This window comes from Dipteris shenzhenensis, chromosome 11, assembly GCF_047967505.1.
Source record: "Dipteris shenzhenensis isolate YYH24624 ecotype China chromosome 11, Dip_SZ_1.0, whole genome shotgun sequence".
Taxonomy (NCBI): domain Eukaryota; kingdom Viridiplantae; phylum Streptophyta; class Polypodiopsida; order Gleicheniales; family Dipteridaceae; genus Dipteris; species Dipteris shenzhenensis.
Genome location: NC_141606.1, coordinates 9,480,763 through 9,505,921, shown reverse-complemented (window position 1 = coordinate 9,505,921; position 25,159 = coordinate 9,480,763). Strand labels below are relative to the sequence as shown.

General features: G+C 43.2%; 1 protein-coding gene across 1 annotated transcript in view; it reads right to left on the bottom strand.

The window, feature by feature from the left end:
- Positions 1-25,159, bottom strand: part of LOC147896594 (ras-related protein RABF2b-like) — a 47,771-nt gene that overhangs the window by 15,008 nt on the left and 7,604 nt on the right. The window contains exon 5 of the mRNA XM_087381369.1: positions 7,157-7,230. Within this exon, the coding sequence (XP_087237495.1) occupies positions 7,157-7,230 (74 nt within the window). The remainder of the gene's footprint in view (positions 1-7,156; positions 7,231-25,159) is intronic.

The window sequence follows — 25,159 nt, the reverse complement described above, 5'->3', positions numbered from 1 at the left end:
ATTAATTATTAGCCCTATGCATGCAAATAACACACTGTGGACTAATTCTAGTCACGGCGGGCGTCTCCACTGAACACATGTGCACATATAACGAATATATATATAAATATATTTTTTCTCTGGTTGACTGGAGTCAACACTCTTGATTATAATTAAGGGGCTTTGACCAAGGGTCGAGGTACCTTAATTATAATCAAGTCTCTCCAACCGAAGTTGGCACATCTTGGTTGACCGTAGTTAACCCTCTTGGCGCATGCCAAGTCTCGTTGACCGTAGTCAGCTATGTGATTCTCTGGTTAACCGCAGTTAACCCTCTTGGTAATAAACCAAGTCTCTCCGACTGAGGTCAGGCTTACTTGACCAGAGTCAAGTATCTTTGACCGTAATCAATTCTTTGACCATTAAAGGAACTCTTTGACCATAATTAACACATATGAAAACTCTTTAATTATGATCAGATAAATGGTCAACTGTACTTTGACTTAGGATATTTACATTGTGGTGACAGGGGCCATTCTTGGGAGTGGAGTCTTAAGACCCAACTAGGTTGAGTGCCCGTCCAGGCCTGTGTCACCACAATGACTCATCCACTTCTGGTGGATCCTCTCTGTAGGCTCTCGCCCCTGGAATTTCTTTAAAAGACTCACATGGAATGCATTGTGAATCCTCCACTGCTCTGGCAATGCTAACCTATATGCAACCTCATTAATCTTTTCTGTAACCCTGAAAGGACCATAGTATCTGGAAGATAACTTTGCATACACTTTCTCTTTGCCTTTAAACTTGCGGAGCCTAGCTTTCTCGAACTTTAAAAGTACCCAATCCCCTTCCTTGAGATTCATCCCCTTCCTTGAGATTCAATTGTCTCCTATGCTTATCTGCAGCTCTTTTATGCTTCTCTTGAGACCTTTCAATTGCTGTCCAGACTTGGTTGTAAGCTGTCTGGAGGTCTCTCACGAACTAATCAGCTGCAAATATTTCGTCCTTGGTATAGGTGGCAAAATCACCTTCCCATAGATGACCTCAAAGGGGGCTTTCCCTGTAGAGCCGGTACTGTATTATTGTAAGCAAACTCTACCAATGGTAGGTACTTTTCCCAGTCTGAACCTTGGTCACCCACATAACATTTCAGCATATCCAATGCTGTAGAATTTGCTACTTCACTTTGACCATCTGTCTGGGGATGGAAAGAAGAAGAAAAATTCGGATTTGTCCCCATATTATCAAATAAAGCTCCCCAGAATAGACTAGTCATTCTGGGATCTCGATCACTGACAATGGACTTAGGCATACCATGGTGCTTAAAGATATGAACCATGAAAAGCTTAGCCATATGATCTCCCTTTATGGTTTTACGAACCGGAATGAAATGAGCTTGCTTGCTGAATCTATCAATGACAGTCCAAATCCCATCATTCCCTGACTTTGATCTTGGCAAATCAAAAATGAAGTCCATTGAAATACTTTCCCACGGTGCCTGAGGCACGGGAAGAGGCATAAGTAGGCCAGGTGCCTTCCATCTATCATACTTCACTTTCTGACATGTAAGGCATTCAGTAACAAACTGATGTATCCCTGGCCAAAAGAAATACCTCTCTAGTGCTTGAGTTGTTGCTGTAATTCCTCTATGTCCAGCATAGGGAGGTGCATGGCATTCCTCCAAAATCTTTTTCCTGATCTCTTGGGTGATGCATAGGCAGTCATCTTTCATTAAATACCCATCTTTCAGGGAATAGTGACTGGTGGATGTGAGGGAAAGAGTGGGAGAGTGGAACTACGAAGACAGAGAGAGAGAGGGAGACACAAGAAGTGTGGGTGTGTAAACTGTTGAGCCACACCACAAACTCAAGAGTTTTATTAGGATTAGGGATTCACCCTATGACTGTCTTAAGACAGTCATAGGTGTCATAACATTTTAAAGGGTGGCAATGTGCCTTTACCCCAACAACCTCCCACCTAAAGGCCAATGTGCCTAAAGGGGAGAAAAGAATAAAAATTACAGCAATATACAGTTACTGTATACAAGACCATAAAATAAGAATGGTCTCATCCTAATCCCATTATGTGGCGGCAATGTGCAAACCGCTCTGTAGGCAAGCTCTTAGTGAGCAAATCTGCAGGATTATCATCAGTATGCACCTTCACAAGCTCAAGTCGCTTGTCTTCCAGTACCTCCCTGATGAAATGGTATTTCACATCTATGTGCTTGGTCTTCTGATGAAAGACCGAATTCTTTGCCAACATGATAGCACTCTGACTATCACAATGCAAAACTGGCATATCTCCTGTAATGCCCAAATCTCCCACCAACCGAGTAAGCCATATTGCTTCCTTGCAAGCCTCAGTGGCTGCAACATATTCAGCTTCAGTGGTTGACAATGCAACGCATTTCTGCAACCGAGACACCCATGATATAGCACCTCCTGCAAATGTGAAAATATAACCGGTAGTAGACTTCCGGTTATCTGCATTCCCTGCATAGTCTGAATCTGTAAAACCATGCACCAATGCATCCTGCCTACCATAGCATATGCACAAGTCTTTGGTACCCTTGAGATACCTCAAGACACCTTTCACTGCTTCCCAGTGCCGCTTGCCTGGATTTGCCATATACCTGCTGATGACTCCCACCGCAAAAGCAATATCCGGACGAGTGGCAACCATGGCATACATCAAAGAACCAACTGCAGATGCATACGGAACCTTGGCCATTTCAGCCTTATCATCATCTGATCTGAGGCTGTCCTTACTGCTGAGTTTTAAATGTGGAGGCAACGGGGTACTTATAGACTTCCCCCTCTCCATTTTAAAACCTCTGCAGTACTTTGTCAATGTACTCCTTCTGTGACAGAAACAAAAGTCCCTTGGACCTGTCACGAATAATCCGCATACCAAGAATATGGTTTGCATCACCCAAGTCTTTCATGTCAAAAGACTTATGCAGTTGCTTCTTCAAAGCACTAATCTCCTGCTGATTGGTGTACAAGCAGTGATCGGTCTCACACCTATGATACCCTTGGGACTGCATGAAGGCATCAAACTTCTTGTACCATTCTCTTGGCGCCTGCTTGAGTCCATACAAGCTCCTCTTGAGCTTACACACAAGCTGCTCTTTCCCTTTAACAGCATATCCCTCTGGCTGACTCATGTAGATCTCATCATGGAGATCTCCGTGAAGAAAAGCAGTCTTCACATCCATCTGACATAAATCCATGTCCTCATGAGCAACAAGAGCTAACACTGCTCTCAAAGTAGTCATCTTGACTACAGGGGAAAAGATCTCATCAAAGTCAATGCCCTTCTCCTGCTTAAATCCCTTGGCAACCAATCTGGCCTTATACCTCGGTAAAGCATTTGAATCCACTTTGACTTTGTAAACCCACTTGCATGGCAAAACCTTTTGGCCTGCAGGTAGCTGCACCAAGTCCCATGTATCATTTTGAAGTAGGGAGTCCATTTCTGACTGCATGGCATTCTCCCACTTCCTTTTCTCTGTTCTTCCCATAGCTTCCTTGAAGCTGGAAGGCTCACCACAATCTGTCAGCATGATCAAATCAGCCACATTATTGGCTCCTGGAACAAACCGGTCAGGAGGTCGTTGTACACGGGTGCTCCTCCTAACAAAATGTTCCGAATTAGGCTGCTGTCTAGCCTGTTCGTCATGCATGATGGGTGGCTGTACCACCATATTTGGCTGTTCTACAGCCCCATTTGCTGGCATATCCAGTGGTGCATCATTGGCAAAATTGTCTGGCTGTTTTTCAGCCTGTATACCCTCTTGAACAGGGTTATCTACAGCAGCCTGCTGCTGCATATTAATGGGCATTCTTTGCTGTCCGACATCATCATAAACAACCCTCCTGTATTCCACAGGTTGCACGGGTTCTTTGTGTACACTATCCTCTTTAAAGATGACATCATTGCTGCGTATAATCTTCCGTTTGACGGGATCCCATAACCTGTACCCCATTTCACCTTCGTCACCGTAACCCATGAAGATGCATCTGAAAGACTTTGGCTCCAGTTTGGTGCGCAGTTCTTTGCGTATATGAGCAAAGCACTCGCAGCCAAACACACGTAAGTGCTTATATGAAGGTGGCTTGCCAGACCACACCTCCTCTGGCACTTTCAACTCCAAAGCCTTGTTCGGCGACCTGTTAATTATGTGAACTGCTGTTTGCACAGCTTCTGCCCAAAAGCCATGGGGCAATGCAGCATAAGACAACATACATCGAACTTTCTCCTGAATAGTTCGATTCATCCGCTCACTCACACCATTTTGAGATGCATTATGAGGGGCTGTGAGTTCTTGTTTAATGCCCTTGGCTTCGCAAAACTGTACAAAAGCATGTGACACATACTCACCCCCATTATCGGATCTGAGGCATTTCAGCCTGCGTCCTGTCCGATTCTCAACCTGAGCGACAAACTTCTTGAAAGCATCTAAGGCATCGCTCTTATGCTTCAAGAAATAGACCCACACTTTGCGTGTGGCATCATCAATAAAAGTAATGAAATACTTTGCACCCCCTAGTGATAGTTGTGGCATCTCACACAAATCAGTGTGCACTAGATCAAGCGGTGCTCTATTTTGGGGAGTTCTCCTCTTATGAGGAGTCATAGAATGCTTGCCAAATATGCAATGATCACAAGTAGGCAAATCTGAAAATGAAAGAGACGGCAGATAACCCAAACGTGACAGTTCTTGCATTCCTTTAACGGACATGTGTCCCAACCGGCTATGCCACAATGAAACCTTTGGCAGCTCGGTTATGGCAACAACATGATTACCTACACTGGAAACATAAAGAGGGTACAAGGTATCACTCTTATAACCCTCAGCCACTACACCCTGGCCATCAGTAATCACCCATTTGGAATCCCCAAATGTGGTGTGGTAACCACTGTCATCCAACAAGCCAGTGCTAATCAGATTTTTCTTGATTTGCGGCACATGGCGAACACCATCAAGCATAAATATGCGTCCATCAAGGAATACTATCTGTATACTGCCAATCCCTGCAATCTGACATGCATAATTGTTCCCAAGGTGAACAACTCCATGAGTACCTGTGTAGGAAGTAAACCACTGCCAAGACCCCTCTGCCACGTGTCTGCTGACCAAGACTACCTCTGCCACGTCAGGTTGGTTGCCACATCAGCCTAAGGTCAGAGACCTTGGCAAGCTGATCTGCTTCGCGTGTAGCGCCTGCGTCTTCTAGAGACCTCCGTCGTGGGACTTCTATCAGCGCTCAATGTCACCAACCCGGCCACCGTCAAGCAAACAAAACTACGCCATATTCCCGCGTGAAGGTGCCTCTTAACGTGCTCTGCGTGGAGATCTCTATCGAGGTCATTGGTCTTCTCCGTACGCAGCTCTACCACCGAATCTCCGTTGGTTGACAGACTACGCTTCCATGAGCATAGCCTGCGTGGATAGTCCTTCAGACACCCTTGGCACCCTGCGTGATCACAAGAACCCCATTGGCTCTTCGTATCACAGTTGTGTGGAAGCGTCGGTTCTTTTCCCCACAGCTAACAGCAATACTCTATCTGCATCAAGCAAAGAGGGGTGTTTGAAGACCAAGGCCACTGGGCTCTTTGTCTCATGACCTCGCTCTAATCAACTGGCTTCAGACGCTAACCCTTACTATTGGCGCTTCTTGAAGGCAGCCAAATTAAAACTTCGACAGGTGGCATGATCTTCTAATCACCAATCACCCAGGGACTTCACGTCCACAAATCCTCTTGGATCGTCACAGTTTGAGGAAGCTGTGAAACCATGCTCTGATACCAATGTAACCTTCTTCCAAAACCAACGTCAAAATCCTGCGAAACAAATTTACTCTTCCAAACTCTTGCGCTCAATTTACTCTTTCATAAGCTCTTCCTCACTCCCTCACTCTCTCTACAGATGCACTAGGGCCCAGGACAAAGCATCGGGCTGGACCCCCCAAAGGTTTTTATTCATGAAGAGAGAAAGCTGTTACAAGAGTTCAGCGTAGAGCTGCCTGATACAAAATTGAACCTAAAACCATATTACAAGAGCTTCAAGATCATTTCAAATTGGCAACATGCCACTTGTCTAAAATCTAGACTAAGTCCTATTACATGCCACTAAGGGCGACTCTGGAGTCTTCGAAGCACTTGGTCACACGAACCGCCTTCTAGATGCTTGTTAGGCTCCGAAGCGCTTAGGGAAATAACCCTTCCTAGTACCTGCAACAATTAATTAAAGCACACCACCATGGTACCCATTAATTATTAGCACTTTGCATGCAAATAACACTGTGGACTAATTCTAGTCACGGTGGGCGTCCCCACTCAACACATGTGCACATATAACAAATATATGTATAAATATATTTATTCTCTGGTTGACCGGAGTCAACACTCTTGATTATAATTAAGGGGATTTGACCAAGGGTCGAGGCGCCTTAATTATAATCAAGTCTCTCCAGCCGAAGTTGGTTAACCGTAGTTAACCCTCTTGGTGCATGCCAAGTCTCGTTGACCGAAGTCAACACTCTCTAACCATAGTCAGCTCTGTGGTTCTCTAGTTAACCGCAGTTAACCCTCTTGGTAATAAACCAAGTCTCTCCGACCTAAGTCAAGCTTACTTGACCAGAGTCAAGTATCTTTGACCGTAGTCAATTCTTTGACCATTAAAGGAACTCTTTGACCATAATTAACACATATGAAAACTCTTTAATTATGATTAGATAAATGGTCAACTATAATTTGACTTAGGATATTTACATTGTGGTGACATGGGCCATTCTTGGGAGTAGAGTCTTAAGACCCAACTAGATTGAGTGCCCGTCCAGGCCTATGTCACCATAATGACATATGTGCGCAGATGGGGCTGTGTAGTCTGGGACACGTAATCTTACCTTGGATGGACTATGGTCAGAGGTACCTAGCCTCTAGCTCGGGGGTGATCCTGAGGGACGCACTAACCTATACCCAAGGTGTCCTTGTGCTTGTACACTAACGCTTGTTGATTTTGCAAGTTAGCATGGAGATAGAGGAGATCCTAGAACCCCAGGTTAGTGGCGCCTAACCTGTTAGGAGCTGTTTCAATAAGTAGCATGAAATCAGCTCTTAAGTATTAGCCATGGATATCATTGATAAGTAGCATGAAATGATGTCTTACCTCCGACTCAACTTTCCTCTTGGAAGCTAAATCAGACTTATTTCCCGCAAGGGCCATCACCAAATTTGCATTTCCTGCAAGCAAGCCCAATCACATCATTGATTAAGGCATTTTTCACACTAACATTCATTCCAATCATCTGGGAAAAATGAAAGAATAACAATTCACTTGAGATCTACAACATCTTAATGATATGCATTCCATATGCTTTTAAAATACATCACAATACATGGAAAATAAGCAATTACCAAAAGTTTTTATGAGCTTAGGTATACCTATTCAATGTCATCCTTACATAATTGAAGGTTGTGAGTACTCCCATCATCAAATACAACATGAATTGGATGCCCGTTATCCAACCCACCATGCGGATTAAATCATGGGGTCCAAACACATTGAAATTGAAATGACAATGCTCACAAGTTGAACAAGAAGAAAAGACATTGAGACTAGCAATGTGAAGATGATTACTTGTAGTCTTACTACATGGACTACTTCTTTAGCCTTATCACAGTTTAAATAGCACCCGTTCGACAAGTGACCAGGCTTATCGCACTTGAAAAATAGTCCCCTTGCTCAAGAAATCACCCTGCGCTAGCGAATCAGTGTGAGGCTTAGAAAAGGAGAGCGTCTACTAGCTAAACTCAAGGAATTTAGCCGTCATCTCTCTAAAGTCCTGGATAAAGGAATCCAAGGGCTTCCCACCCTTATTTCAAGGTTTGAAGCTTCCCAAAATTGTCAAACTGAGAAGGAAGCCTTAACGAAGCCAAAACGCGTTAACAACCCCTGTCAAGGTACGCCTGCATGCAAAATTGTCAGTGAAGAATCTTGAAAGGGTTAGTCGACATTCTCTTTTAGAGGACCAACTTATGTAATACATTTATTGTGCTTTATTTATATGGTCAAAGGATTTCATATCAAGGTCCTTGGTGAGGGCAAAATGATGCAAACTAGGTGGTTCTAAGGCTAGGGGCTTAGGTGCACCAAATATTTGTGAAAGCCAAGGGGCAAGGGTAATAAATGTACTCCAAGAGAGGGGTAAAATGGTGTACCAAGAATGGACCTCATAATGTTGACACGTGGCAAATAGAACCATCTAGGGAGCTGTCGGCTCTGTTGTATGCATGTAGGAAAGGAAAAACGTGTTAATGTTCATGCTACGCACATGTTGGCTAGGTGGTACAAGCAGGCACCATCGCTCGTGACCTTGCTAATTTGGTTCATAGTTTTTTTATTTTGATATTCACATTTTACATTTGGCCCTAATATTGCCAATTATAGGCCTAAAAAGTATTCTAGTCGGATGGCTGACCATTGCTCAGATGTCATAGAAGCCTGGTTGCACAAATCAAGAACAACATGAAGAAAATCCGCGAGGCTAAGTCAAACAACACAATGTAATCAACTCCAAGCTCATAAAGAGGCTGAAATTAAAGACTAGTCCATCTGACTATGCATATACAGTCCAGATGGGAGATGGAAGTTCAACTAAAGTATGGGACCAAAGGATTACCCAGTTGGAACTTCGGATTCAGGACTATGCTTGGAAGTTGGACTCGGAGATGACTAGACTTATTCACATAGTATAGCCTTGGAAAAGGCTTGGCATTCTAAGAAGAATCTAGCCATTGATTAAAACAAGCACAATAAATGTATTGCATAAGTCAGTCCTCTAAAAGAGAATGTCGATTGACCCTTCCAAGGTCATGTTACTTCCTTCCCTCTTCAAGGATCACCATCCTCGATGATAAAATTGAGGAATGCTCTCTACATCTAGTACACGGATTCCCAAGTTTCATCATTGAGGACGCTGATGCCTGAAGAGGGAAGGAATATAGGTAACATGACCTTGGTCCCCGACATTCTCTTTTAAAGGACCGACTTATATAATATATTTATTGTGCTTTATTTCAATCAATGGCTGGATTCTTCTAAGAATGCCAAGCCTGGTCATTTCAAAGTCCAGCTTGCTTTTGACTTCTACAATTATCAAACTTGCTCACGTAGATACAGCCCTGGAAAAGGCTTGGCATTCGAAGAAGAATCCAGCCATTGATTGAATAAAGCACAGTAATATATTGCATAGGTCAGTCCTTTAAAAGAGAATGTCGACTGACTGTTCCAAGGTTATGTTGCCTCAACTAGAGCATAGCGTTCCTTCCCTCTTCAGGCATCAGCGTCCTCGATGACGAAACTTGGGAATCTGTGTACCAGATGCAGTTAGCATTTCCAAATTTCATCATCGAGGATGCCGATGCCTGAAGAGGAAAGAAATGTTATGCTCTAGCTGAGGTAACGTGACCTAGTCAACATTCTCTTTCAGAGGACCGACTAATGTAATATATTTATTGTGCTTTATTATCAGGTGCACTGTAGTCGGTCCTCTGAAATAGAATGTCGACTGACCTTCCTAGGTCATGTTACCTCACCTAGAGCATAACATTCCTTCTCTCTTCAAGCATCAGCATCCTCGATGATGAAATCTGAAAATGCTATCTGCATCTGTACACGGATTCCCATGTTTCGTCATCAAGGACGCTGATGCCTAAAGAGGGAAGGAACATTATGCTCTAGTTGAGGCAACATGACCTTGGAACGGTCAGTCGACATTCTCTTTTAGAGAACCGACTTATGTAATATATTTATTGTGCTTTATTATCAAGTGTGCACTGAAACCTTCGTCGGAGAAATTTTACACTGTGGCTGAATACACTAATAAATTTAGAGAATGTGTAATGAAAGTTTATGAACCTCTTCCTCAGTCGCTACAAGTAAAGGATTTTATTTTCAAGCTGAATGATAGGATTTGGTTATCTCGAATCTACGGAAGATGCTAGCACTTGCAAGAGCTAACATTCGCCTAGCTATGGATAGAGCTAAGACTGGAATGTTATGCTCTAGTTGAGCTAACATGACCTTGGAAGGGTCAGTCGACATTCTCCTTTAGAAGACCGACTTATGTAATATATTTATTGAGCTTTTATTCATATGGTCAAAGGAGTCAATTTCAAGGTCTGGTCTGGCACTGACTAGGTGATTCCAAGGTTAGGAGCCTAAGTGCACCAACTTAAGGAAAGTGCCTAGGGACAATTAATTATAAGGCAATAAGTGAGGGCTCAGATTTGTGACATGTGGCAGGAACCATCTAGGGAACCGGGGGCTCTGAAAAAGCATACAACATGCGAAATGAACATAAGATCTATCAAGCTTGCTTCCAAAGGTTGACTGGGAGGATAGTTTGTGTCATCGCCCGTGATAGTTTTGTGTTTTGGTTGATTGTTTGTTTCATTAAGTTGGCTGATTAAATTGCAGAGGAGTTATCTAATTGTTTTAGGGATGAGTTGCCTTATGGTTTGCCTCCACAGCAGAATGTTCAACATAAAATTGAACTCATCCTGGGGGCAAAACCTGTAAATAGGTCTCCCTATAGGTTAACTTTACTGAAGAAGCTGAGGTGCGAAGGCAATTGGAGAAATACCTCAAGCTGGGATAGATTCAACCCAGTTTCTCACCTTTTGCATCGCCAATGATATTGAAGAAGAAGAAAGATGATACTTTCCGTCTCTGTACAAGTTACAGAGGATTGAACAATACTGTTACGCACAGGTATCCGATGGCTCGGATTGACGATTGCTAGATGCATTACATGGAGCCATAATTTTCAATAAGATAGATCTTAAGTGTGGTTACGTATCTTTGGGGGAAAAAAAAAGTGTGGTTACGTATAAAACCGCTTTTAGAGGCAAGTTTGGACATTATGAGTTCTTGGTAATGCCATTTGGACTTGCCAATGCTCTAGCTACATACGTCATGCTTATGAATGATTTACTACGCCCATATATCGAGAAGTCTGTAGTACATTTTATTGACGATATCCTTGTTTTTAAAAAAAGTATTGCTGAACATCATGAACACTTAAGAAAATTGTTTGATACTTTGAGGAAAGCCAATCCGTATGTAAATAAAAACAAAACTGCAATGAGCATTGTAAGACGGGGTTCATTATTACTCCTAATGGGGTGGAAATGGATCCAAAGAAAGTGGCTGCGACACTGACTTGGCCTATGCCTCAAAGTTTGACCGCTTAACGATTATTATTGGGATTTGTCCAATTTTTTCGAAGGCATATCAAAGGACATTCTGAGATAGCATCGCCTTTGACTGACTTGACCTCAGACAAAGTACCAACTCATGAATTAGAGTTGTACGCAATAAGTTATCCATGCTTTGAAAACATGGAGGCATTATTTGTATCGTTTAGAGTTCTACATCGATGTAGATCATGATACTCTGACGCATTTTTTTTAATACACTGCCCACCAGGATCCGACACTACAATTGACAAAGTCTGCCACTGCAGCTATCAAAACAGCCAGAAGGGCGGTTCACAAACAGCTTACCACAACCATCCTTCCTTGTTCGCAGTGCTCCAGGCAGCAGTTCGAAAACAGCTGCCCCTCCCCTTTGCCTAGCCTCTCCTCTCCGCTGCCTCCTCATTGCCCACTTTGTCTCCACCCCAATGCCATTCCACCTCCCCATCTCAGCCCTGCCATGCCCCCCCCAAGCCTCCGCTGCTTATTCCGCCTCACACCCGCTCCTCCTTCCGTTGTTAGAAAACAGAGGTGGAGGTAGCAAAATCATATGCCGAAAAACCAGTGTGCTAAATGAAATCTCTACTTAATGTGTATACAAATGCATAGAGAGATGCATATAGACTTAGATCATTGAACAGTGCAACAGTGGAGAAAACAGTCAAAGCAAATGGACAAAACCTGATACAAAAGAATGTGTTCAGGTGCCACCATCTAGTAGGCAGGGTGCTGCCCAGATGTGGATCCCTAACCACCCAAAACTGTTGTCGACCTCTTCTGACACCTCCAATCTCTATCAGCCTCCGTGCTCTCATTGAGCTTCAGTGGGCTGTGTATTGGTTTTGCTTATATGGACACTCCTTGCTGCTGCTCTTCCTGATCAGAACCTGCAGATTGAGTGCTCCAACAATCTCAGATCTGCTTGCTGCTGGAACTAGAACCCATAAATCCCAAGTGCAGGGTACTTCTCTTCACCCTATAGCTGATCTGCAGACCATTCTGCCCAATCTCTGGATGATCCTTGGCTTCTCTGCTGCCCTGGTAGACAGCCAGTAGTAGGGAATTGGAGAATAGATAAGCACCAGGGCTAAGCCCCCTTTTATAAGGTCGGAGGCCCCTAGAAACAACCGAGCCAGCCACACAGACTGGCCGACCAGTTTGCAGACGCATCTGCCCAACACAAGCAGCCGTACAGTATGCACACTGTTCTGGCCCATTCTTTGCATGCCTCGACCTGCCTTTCCTGCCCCAACCTGCTCCTGCAGCATCCCATTTGTAGCTGTCTCCTGCGCAGGCAGACCTGCTCCAGGTACATCCATACAGCTATAATCTGACCCTGCAGACCCTAGCTGACTGCCATGTAGCAGTCATACAGGCCCATTCTATACACGCTGCCCATGTGGCAGCCCTGCCTTGCTTATATATGCCCCTATGGTGACCCAGATACTCCACTCACCACCCTATGGGCCAACACCCACATGTCGATGAAGATGCTCCATTAGCTCCCACCCTTTTTCCGGGGCTGCTTGCAGTATTCATTTGTTTCCCTCTTCCTGCATTTCCCACCCCTTCGTTCCCCTTCCCTCCTTTTCCCCGCCTCTACCCTCCTCTTTCCTGGTAGCAGACGCAGCTTTTGTTCTTGGTTCTCGGGATCGAAATCAAGGTCATGACCTCTTTGGTCTGGCTAGAGGGGCTCTCATGACAGCTCCCTCGAATCCCACAGCCCTTCGGATTACATTTTTCCCTAGAGGACAAACAAGTGAAGATTGCCCTTCAGTCATTTCAGGACAAAGCAGTAGCCGGCCGCATTGTCAGCCTTACTCCCACTCGGAGCCAGTTCGTGATTGGATACGAGCGAGAGGCCTTAGAGGGTGACCACATTCAATAGATCACCATCTATGGGGGAGAGATTTTTCTTGTCCAGCTAGGTTTTTCTTCTCCAACTGAGTTTCCCGACATCACTCATTGTTGGCCTTACTCCCACTCGGAGCCACGTTCGTGATTGGATACAAGCGAGAGGCCTTAGAGGGTGACCACATTCAAGAGGTCATCATCTATGGGGGAGAGATTTTTCTTGTCCAGCTAGGTTTTTCTTCTCCAACTGAGTTTCCCGACATCACTCCGGCCCTTGTGGAGTAGACCAGTTACGCCTCGTTTCCCCAACCTTCTGAAGGAGTATTGTTCCATTATATCTTCTATCGGAACGTGTTTTGGCCCAGCAGTAGAGTCCCTGCCTACCATGGCCTTGGTTTTGGCAGATGATGAGGTTCCTCGGCTCAAGGTGATCGTGGGGTACCCGGAGTCCTTGCCGAATGTCATGTGCACGGATTGGTATCTAAAGTGTACTGGGTACACAAACACAATTTCACTCCACCTATTATTTAGAATTAAATTTTTTTGCCATAAGTGAGCCAAACAGAAGGTCTTTCCACATATTCTTAAGAATGAGAATTTTGGCCTTACGTTGGCTATGGAACGAGAGTTAAGGCCAAAGTTTGATACGGTGCATTAGGTCTTGATTAATGCTTTTAATGTATTAACTTCACGACTATTATTTATGCTTGAACATTTAATGTATTAAGTTCATGACTTAGGATTTTATGAAGTTATATCTAATGCATGAAATAAGCAGCGCGTTAACGCCGTTCGATTTGATATATGACATGATCCCATTTGAATTTATAGGTCCAAAGATATGGGGTCCTACTTTTAGGGCCTGAATGCTTGAAATAAGCAGCGCGTTAATGCTCGTGAGACATTAAAAAAGAGGCCTGGTATCCCAAAAATGGCAGCGCATCAATGCGCTGTCATTTTTGGGCTGCCAGGTCTCTTTTTTGTTGTCTCACGAGCATACATATGGAGGTTATTATACAATATAACTAAGCAGTAGTATTGAAGTAGTTCTACAACTTGGATGCATTAAGAGCATTCATATAGCAAGGAAGAATATAATAATTGAATACTTTTTTTTTCCAATACATATTGCTAGTGAGGCTACCAAAAAGAGGCTCTATCCCCCATGATGTCTCTGGATACAGAATATGAGATTGCTTGATGCTTGGATTGCAGCTGGCAACGTTGCGTGGGCGAAGCCACTATATGCCTCAAATGTTGGAAATTGATGTATGGGTCAAGTGCTAGAATGTGCAAATCATGGCCAAAATCAAGACCCCTTAGAGATTCCATGAGGGCTATCATATCCACATGTTTTTTATTTTACTACTACACACGTCACCTTCAGTCAAGGGCAGAACCATTCATCATCACAGGCAACAGGTTCATGGGACCCCTATCATGACAAGAGAAATCACTAATCCGTGATTAGTATATATTATACGCCAATGGTGTAACGTGTATTTGTATTTATGATGGACACCGACCGATTTGTTATGGCGGTGGATCATCTGAGAAGATAGGACTAGTCGAGCTGGCATCAAATTTGGACATGTGATACTTATTCTATTAATAAAAATGCGCATACACGTGTCTAGGTCCTAAGGGCAATAGGAAGGGAAGGGTGCAATAAGGTGCATTGAATGGTAGATGCATGGGTCATAGGCTAAGGATAGTAAATGGAAAGACGGAACTTGAGTGATCTCAAGGGACATTAGTGAAAGGGTATCACCCTTTCATTGTGAATCTCACGTAGCATTCTTCATTCACATTACATTCATCCGCCATCTCTCTCCCACCTTGCATGTAGGTCAAAATAGAACCAAGTACTCTCACGAGGACGCTCTTCCCCATTGGAGGGCCAATTGGCATTCAAATTCTGCATGCATTGCACACATTTGCATTCTTAAGAAGGCTGTTTCTTCACATTTGGTACCAGAGCTATGACACAATCCCCGACCGGGACAGAAGAGTGTATGGGATGGAGGTACGGACAGCAAGCGCAAGCATACGAGAAGGCTGCGTGGAAAAAAGTCGTAGGAGACAGAGCGCAGGCAAAGACTGCATGCAAGGCGCAAGACAAGAGAGCGGCAAGAAGGACACGCGTGGAGAGCTGCGGGCGAAAAAAGGATGCGGGAAGCAACATGCCTGTGTTGGACGTGAAGGGGACGGGAGGAACTCTGTGCGCGAAACAGGCCTCTGGCAGGCACCCGTGTGAAAAATTGCAGCAGTCCTAGAAGCCAGGATTTTTCAGTTTTAGAAGCCCTGAGGTAAGGGCTTTCTCTGATTTTTGTGGTCTTTGGACAGGGAACAGGGTGTCCTAAACACCACCACCAACCCCCCCCACCACCGTGCAAATAGACCCTTAAAACCCTTAAACCGTGAGGAAAAGAGACCCCCCCGTTCTCCCCAACGAAAAGTCGGACTGGAACAAGATTTTAAGGGGGTGATCCACCCATCAAGTACCCCCTATAACGGTATCTAGAGCACCATTCCGCTCAAAACAAGTAGCCCAAATGGAGTATACCAGTTTACAGCATAAAAACAAGGAAGAAAGGCTAAAAGAGAAGGAAGAAGAGGTCAGATGAAGAAGTTTTTTGACACAAGCGAAGCGGGAGTCGGATAAGTACCACCAACTCTACAACACTTGACTTTTGCTGTAAAATAAACCCCTTTTCTGAAATTACAGCAAGCCATTTTCTCTTGTATTACTAAAAGGAAAGAATGGAAGGAGGAGGGATATTTAATAATGAACTTGTCCTTTTTCCTCCACTACCAGAAGGACATAGGGAGAGAACACCATCACCTCCTCCTAAAGAGGATAATGTAGATGAGAGTCACACACATATTGAGTATACTGTATGATAACCCACGTATAGAATCACCTTCATCTCTCCTTCAAGAATCTCTTGATAGGGAGTTTTCCTTCAAAAATGAAGGGAGAAACGAGTTTATCCAAGAGTAAGACGCTGAGTTTACGCCTTTAACTCAAAATCCCATACACATGGATTATAAGGCAAGTGCAAGAGGGAGAGAGGAGTCTCCCGTTGATAAGCTGGTTTCTCAGTTTAGCCATATGATTGAACAGTCTATTATGACAAAATTAGGGACTAAGAGTGCTGAATTTTGGGGATGACGATTTAAGTACCCCCTCAAAGAGAGCTAAATTCCAACCCCATAGAGAATAGAGTTCCCAAAGTATGATGGAGCAAGAAAGGCGGATAAAATCCTCAATTGGATTCGCCATTTTGAGCTATATTTTGCTCATTAAGATAAGACCGACCATGAGAAGCTTGCTCTTGCCACACTGCATCTACAAAAGGATGCTTTAATGTGGTGGTCCTTATCACAAACGGGAAAAGAGCCTATTCTTCAATGGTCCAAATTTGTAGAGCAGCTTAAGGCCACTTTCATACCTCCAAGGCATGAAGAAGAATTGACCTTCCGCTGGGAAAGGTTGAGGCAATTCGAAAATGAGAGTAACGTTGAATTTACAGCTAGGTTCTGGAAACTCTCTTTAGAGTTACCTGAGAAGAGTGAGGATGATAAAAGGAAGAAGTATTTAGCTGCCCTAACCCCGAAAGTGAGGTATGAGGTTGAAATGTTCAACCCAACCACCTTGAAAGACCTCACTAAATTGGCTGAGATTGCTGAGAGGAAATTCAATCCTCGTAAACCCTTCAACAAAGGAAATGAGAAAGCCATTGTAAAAAATGTTAACAACCAATCACATCCTGGATGGATACCATTTCCTTCCATAACTGATGATGAGAAGAAAAAGCTAATTAAGGAGGGTAAATGTTTCGGATGTAAGAAACATAAGCCAAGGCATCCATGGCATAAATGTCCTACTCTATTAGCCAAAATTGCCAAAACCAATTCTGTAAAAGGGAAAGGCAAAGCATCCAAGCAGGAGGGTGAGGCTTCTACCTCCTCATCCCAAGACTCTACGGTGAACATAGAACCAAGAGTAAATGCTATCCATTCAGCCAACACTGGTGTATGGATGTGTGAACTGAATAGAGAGTAGACATATTCATTGTGGAGTATAGACGGAGAAAATCCCGTGTAGAGCGTCTGATAGGATGAATAGGGCTGAAATAGAAGAGTTGGAAAAAGAGATTGAAGGTCTAGTTTCTATAGACTAAGTAGTTCTCCATCGCAAAATCATCTATAGCCAAAGTCTATCTAGTTCAATAACACATTTGGGTGAGAGAATCGTTTTAATACTGACCGGTTTGTTGAGAATATGTTTCAGCTTATTGAGCAGGTTACTATAAAGAGATTTCAGCAACTTGGTATTCAGAAGAGAATTCTGAGTATGAAGAGAGATTGAAGAAGCACTGCAGTGGTACATCTGCATTTTGGATATTCAGCATCAAGAGGAATCAAAACTCCATCCCATGAGAACCCCATCCCATGATCCAAGGCATTATTCAAAGACAGTATTTCTGACCTCTCCCAAATCGAGTTTGCCAACTCCTAATCTGATTGATTTCATTTACTGGACTTGCAATGCTTGCAAAGCCCTTGCTTAGGCTTGAATGAGCCTCTTGATTTTGGGGGCATAATGGTCGAAAATGGCTCAACATGTTACCATTTTTTACCATTACACCCCCAAAATCAAGCGGCTCATTCAAGCTTAAGCAAGGGCTTTGCAAGTCATGTTTTTGGGTGACAGAAGCACGAAAATGACAGCGCATTAACGTGTTAACATTCTTATGCTTCCCCCCTCCAAAAACAAGACCCCCAAGCTATTCATTGGAGACACCAAAATGAGGGGAAGGACGACGTGAGGAGTAGAGGAGCTGGCCAGTGAGGGGAGGGACGGCGGTCTTGGAATCGCCAGGAACAAGCATGATGCAAGGAGGTGAGAAGGCAAAGAAGCAAGGAGGTGAGGAGGTGAGGAAGCAAGGAAGCGAGGAGGCAAGAGGCAGTCTTGAAGGGCAAAAAGAGGGTGAAGGTGGCCGAAAGGAATAAGCAGGAAAGGGAGGGATGGAGATTGTTTGCAGGAAATGCTTGGATTAATGCTACAAATGCCATTTATTTTTTTGTGTTTTGCTACATGAAATTTTTATGGCATTTTTCTTTAAAAAAATACAACATTGTTGTGATTAATTGCGCTACAAACAACTCAAGCCGTAAAGCACCATGGATTAGTATAACAATGTACATCACGGATGGATGCATACAGTCATATACATCACCGATGGATGCATACACTCATACTCACATTAATTTCCAATATTGTATTAGATGGACCCTTAGCATACATGTGTGCATAGAAGACCATTTCCTATATTGATCCCTGATTTCATAGTTAAATTATTCCCTTTCTCACATTCTAATGTGTGAAAATTTACTGTACATGCATTATGGGCACATTATATTGCATTTTATGACTAACTTTTTTTACGAATGCATGATACTTGTATATGGTCAAAGAAGGTATATTATCATTTTTGAATGACAACGTTACTCTATGCTTCATTTTATCCTATATTAGAAACTATGATCACTAGATATTACATAAATATATTGCTCCATTATATCCTAAACTAAACACTATTCAAACCCAAATACATAACGCCAATTGAGGTTAGTACTTATGACAAGTGATGAAAATATTATAATGGTATGAATGAGATCTTGTAAATTTTGGATATATAATATGGATACTATGTTGATTGAGCTATGACCCTTTTCTAAGGGAATATTTTCAGCTTAATTACTAAATCCATACTTACAATGGTGACCTGATTCCCATCTATATGTATAATCAAGTTTTACTTTGTGTTAAAAAAAAAGCTTTTGCATAAGGTTAAAATTCGAATAGTATTTATATTTGTTTAAGACTACCCATTGAGCTGGCTCCTATCCTTATATTGAACATGATAATGTTCATAAAGATTTTATGAATACAAACAGATAGCATTGGCTCCCTTTTCAATGGTCGGGAATGAACCCTAAAAGTGTAAACTACTCAATGCTTTCTATCAATTCAGACAACGGATTTTGCGGAGGGCTTTTGCAGTGAAAGAAGGCCAATGGGTCTTATTGAAATTTGAGAAAGCCCGGTTAAAAACCAAAGTAGGCAAAAAGCGCATCTACTTCAAGCTATCTTTTCGATATTATGGTCCTTTTCAGGTGTTGCAGGTAATAAATTATGTCTCAGTCCGATTGAGACTTCCAGAGCATTGGAAGATCCACGATGTCTTTCACGTAAGCTTGGTGAAACCCTTCATTGGGGAACCACCTCAAGAGCCCACACTGGACGATGCACCTGAAGTAAAGGACACTGCGATCTTGTTGATCCCAGAGCAAATAATTCTGCAAAACTTCACTACGGGACGTCGAGGCATGACTCGCAAGATGTACCTTTAAAAGTTCAGAGAACTCCCATCCACCGATGCCCAATGGGTGGACAGAGCTACATTTCAGGAGTGTCCTGAAATCCTAGATTGCATTCCAGTTGAGGACAACCGAATGAAAGACGGAGGGAATGTCATCTTGCTTCAACATGTATCCACTTGCTTGGTACTATTTCTTTTTGTTTTTCAATAGTATGCTTATTAAGAAATGAAATGTTTTCCTACTGTTCAGTTACAGACAATGGGGACTAGGTCTAGCATTTGAGGGTGGACCCCCTTGCTTGGGGTTATGGGCATTAGTGACCCACAAGAGTGATGGCCTCTATTTGAGAGGGACATCTGGAAACCACACCCCACCTGAGTACCCAAACATGGGACCAATCAAATGCACAGATTGCATACCGACTTAGAAACCATTCAAGAGAATGTTCCCTGAGCTTTGGGTGTGGGCCTGGCAGCATGCCAAGAATAATGGAGATACAAGATAAGACAACAAACAAGTGAGCTCAGTATGGCTCAATTATGACCTTAGAGTACGTCAATAGATAGTCCAAGTTGTTCGGAACCCGTGGGTGCGATCAGAATTGTATTCTGACAACTTTAAAATTTTAGGGTTTTGGGGAGTGACGCGACAGCTGACACGTGGCAGACTGCAACATGGAATATGAGCTGGCAGGTCAGTCCACATGTCCCACACATGTGGCAGCATGCATGGCAAGTGGCAGGGCATGCAAGCCAAGTGTCTGGCCCTAAATCTGGTAGATTTGGGACAGGTTGTGGGCTGTCCTCTTTGGGAATGCAGCCCACTAAAAATCTGGGACAAGTGTCCACCTTCCACTCTAAGCCTGGGGGGCAGGGGGGGCTGAGCCTATAAAAGAAGGCCTCTCCCCATTCCTCACATGAAAAATTCGTCACTTTTCTTCTCCCTCCTTTTGGTTGATGCAGCAGAACCTCTCCAGCTCCTTGGGTGCAGCCAGCTTCTCCCCAGGCCATTCTCTCACCTCAACAGCACCTTCTCTCTCTACAGCAACACACTCTCTCTCTACAGTTCCAGCCCCACCTCTCCAAAAATCTGCCCCTCTCAGCTCTTCTGGAACAGCAGCATCACGCTTTCTCCTTCTCCTAGCCTGCAGCAGCCACAGCCCCTTTCTCTCTCCTGTTGCAGTCTTTCTCTCTCTACTGCAGAATTTCTCTCTCTACTGTTCCAGCCCATTCCCCTTGCAGAAATCTGCCTTTCTGTGCACCTCTGGAACAACAGCAGCTCCTCTCTTACATCCCCTCCCTTGGGATCAGCATTGGCACTCTCTCTCTACAGCTATCACTCCATAAAAGCTTTCTCTCTCTAGCCTACAGGCTGTTTTTCTAAGCTGTTCTCATTCCAGCCCCATTTCCACACTCTCCTCACCCAAGGTAGCTTCAGAGGCATCAAGGACTTCATCTACAAAAGGGTCAAGTCACGAAGGGAGCCTGTATTGTCAAGTTTATCTCATTTACAGCACTATTTCATGTTGTTTCTACTATCTTTCTAGAAACTAGTGCTTGCCTCTAATGTTGGATGTAAGTGGTGATTGTTGCAGGCTTCTTCCTTGTGGATTGGGCAAGCCAAGAGTTGAAACCTGAGCTTGGAGTCCTCCTTTTTGTTGTCTACCTTATACATATGCTCTTGTGTCATCCTGCTTCAACATGTATCCACTTGCTTGGTACTATTTCTTTTTGTTTTTCAATAGTATGCTTATTAAGAAATGAAATGTTTTCCTACTGTTCAATTACGGACAATGGGGACTAGGTCTAGCATTTGAGGGTGGACCCCCTTACTTGGGGTTATGGGCGTTAGTGACCCACAAGAGTGATGGCCTCTCTTTGAGAGGAACATATGGAAACCACACCCCACCTGAGTACCCAAACATGGGACCAATCAAATGCACAGATTGCATACTGACCTAGGAACCATTCAAGAGAATGTTCCCTGAGCTTTGGGTGTGGGCCTGGAAGCATGCCAAGAGTAATGGAGATACAAGATAAGACAACAAACAAATGAGCTCAGTATGGCTCAATTATGACCTTAGAGTACGTCAATAGATAGTCTAAGCTATTAGGAACCCGTGGGTGCGATCAGAATTGAATTCTGACAACTTTAAAATTTTAGGGTTTTTGTGAGTGACGTGGCAGCTGACACGTGGCAGACTGCCACATGGAATCTGAGCTGGCAGGTCAGTCCACCTGTCCCACACATGTGGCAGCATGCATGGCAAGTGGCAGGGCATGCAGGCCAAGTGTTTGGCCCCAAATCTGGTAGATTTGGGCAGGTTGTAGGCTGTCCTCTTTGGGACTGCAGCCCACCAAAAATCTGGGACAAGTGTCCACCTTCCCCTCTAGGCCTGGGGGGGGGGGGGGCTGAGCCTATAAAAGAAGGCCTCTCCCCTTCATTCCTCACATGAAAAATTCGTCACTTTTCTTCTCCCTCCTTTTGGATGATGCAGCAGAACCTCTCCAGCTCCTTGGGTGCAGCCAGCTTCTCCCCAGGCCATTCTCTCACCTCAGCAGCACTTTCTCTCTCTACAACAGCACGTTCTCTCTCTACAGTTCCAGCCCCTCCTCTCCAGAAATCTGCCCCCTCTCAGCTCTTCTGGAACAACAGCAGCATCCTCTCTCCTTCTCCTAGCCTGGAGCAGCCACAGCCCCTTTCTCTCTCCTGCTGCAGTCTTTCTCTCTCTACTGCAGAATTTCTCTTTCTATTGTTCCAGCCCCTTCCCCTTGCAGAAATCTGCCTTTCTGTGCACCTCTGGAACAGCAGCAGTTCCTCTCTTACATCCCCTCCCTTGAGATCAGCATTGGCACTCTCTCTCTACAGCTATCACTCCATAAAAGCTTTCTCTCTCTAGCCTACAGGTTGTTTTTCTAAGCTGTTCTCATTCCAGCCCCATTTCCACACTCTCCTCACCCAAGGTAGCTTCAGAGGCATCAAGGACTTCATCTACAAAAGGATCAAGTCACGAAGGGAGCCTGTATTATCAAGTTTATCTCATTTCCAGCACTTTCATGTTGTTTCTACTATCTTTCTAGAAACTAGTGCTTGTCTCTAATGTTGGATGTAAGTGGTGATTGTTACAGGCTTCTTCCTTGTGGATGGGGCAAGCCAAGAGTTGAAACTTGAGCTTGAAGTCCTCCTTTTTGTTGTCTACCTTGCACATATGCTCTTGAGTCTTGTATCTAGGTACTAGGTTTTCACTGAGTTCATCAGTTTGGAAGGTGCATTGCACCTTGGTCTTGTATCTCCATTTTCAAGAATAAAGTGAGCCTGGATAAAGGGGGGGGCCCGTCTTGGCGCCTCAATCATATTGCATTTTCCAATGATGTCACTTTGTGTTTAAGCTGTATAAGTCTTAATTCCAGCTTAATTGCAAACTCTTAAGTTCAAGTATATGTGTTTGGCAACTCGCAATCATCTCATTCAAACGCCTCTGCAAAATCCATTGTCTGAATTGATAGAAAGCACCGAGTAGTTTACATCTTCAGTCTTGTATCTAGGTCCTAGGCTTTCACTAAGTTCATCAGTTTGGAAGGTGCATTGCACCATGGTCTTGTATCTCCATTTCCAAGAATAAAGTGAGCCTGGATAAGGGGGGGGGAGCGTCTTGGCCCCTCAATCATATTGCAATTTCCAATGATGTCACTTTGTGTTTAAGCTGTATAAGTCTTAATTCCAGCTTAATTGCAATCTCTTAAGTTCAAGTATATGTGTTTGGCAACTCGCAATCATTTCATTCAAACGCCTCTACAAAATCCGTTGTCTGAATTGATAGAAAGCACCGAGTAGTTTACAAAAAGTATCCTAAAACGACTATGTATTCCCTTATTTGTAGCATGAAAGTGGTCATGGTAGAGTGGAACAATCCCTATTTTGCTTTTTTCATAGGTTCTTTTGCTACTCATGGTTGGCGGATACACCACGACATAGATCCGAATAGATATTTGGTTTTTCGCTTCAACTTGCTTGACTAGACTTTCCTTGATGATTGTTTGATTGTGCCTAATGAGTGGTCATTGGCTTAATCGATGCATTAAGTGCAATGTTTTCCTTAAAGTTTTTCATACTACAAGATACGAGTTTGCTTATAGGGGTGGAAATAGAAGCTTGTTAACGCCTGGTGCATATTTTCCGTTAGATGCAACAGGATACTAGTTACAGAGTGTCTTTGCCAATTATTTCACTTGAATCATGCTCCTCTTATGCTTGAGTTTGTGGTCACGTATTGAGTTTAACATAATAGTCTACAGGATATTGGATGAGCAATAAACATAGTGGTTTAGATGCATTCATTTCTAGTTCCGATAGAACTATCGTTCAGACATTGGTCATAATAAAAGTATAGAGGGACAAAATCTTTTTTGGCTCCCTAAGTTTTTCAAAGCATGGTATTGTCCAGATTACATAGGTATTTTCACTAAGCAAAATTAATCCTTAAAAATGTGTTTTTTTTCTTTTAACATAGTTGGTTTTGCTTCCATGTTTTTGGATCGAATGTATGGACGATCTTCTGCAAGCATAAAAGACATGATATGTATATGTAGCACATGATCATGTTTACATATTTTCAGCCATATATTCTACCATTATCTTGATGTGTGGATGTTCAATTTAAGTAGTGTTTGCTTTTTTTATCACAAATTTTATGTATTGTTGTGTCTCTACCTCTCCACAATGACTCAAATGTCATAGTATGAGGATAAAAGAGAAGTTAATTGTGAGTTTCAGGCATGCCTTCATTGTTGGAATATGTTTGATTTTCTTATGATCACATCAATTGTTCCAATGATATTGCGAGGAATAAGATGTTGGATGAGGTTCTCAATCGCTTGAAACCTATTCAATCTTGCTCGCTTATTTGGGATCGCTCGCTTTTCTCTGCTCGCTTTTTGGTAATCCTCTTTCTGTTACTAACAAAAATGATTTAAGTGTGTTTGAAAACCGTGAATTGAGAATGTTGTTGGATGATTTCATAGATGTATTCCCAACTCAACTGCCAGAAGGTTTACCTCCGAAGCGGGCAGTAGACTATCGCATAGATTTAGTACCTGGGGCTCAACCTATTAGTGTTCCAACTTATAGGATGAGCCAGCTTGAGGAGGATGAGTTAGCTTCACAGCTACAAGATTATCTGAATATGGACTATATCCGCCCAAGTAAATCACCTTGGGGAGCACCTGTCCTCTTAAGAAAGAAGAAAGATAATTCGTGGAGAATGTGTATAGAATATAAACGATTGAATAAAGTGACAATTAGAAATCGATACCCTCTTCCTTATCATTTGGCCGGAGCGAAGTATTCACTAAGATTGATTTGCGTACGGATTATCACCAAATCCGTATCTATGCTAGACACATAGATCGAACCGCATTCCAAACTAGGTATGGCCATTACGAGTTTCTCATATTACCTTTTGGTTTGGCCAACGCTCCTGCCACCTTCCAGCAAATGATGAACGATTTGTTCCGAGATTTTCTGAGCAAATTCATTGTCGTGTTCTTAGATGACATCTTGGTATATAGCCGAACGCTAGAGGATCACATAGGACACCTCCGAATTGTCTTAGTTATTCTAAGACAGCATAAGCTCTATGCCAAGATGAGTAAATGTAACTTCTTTA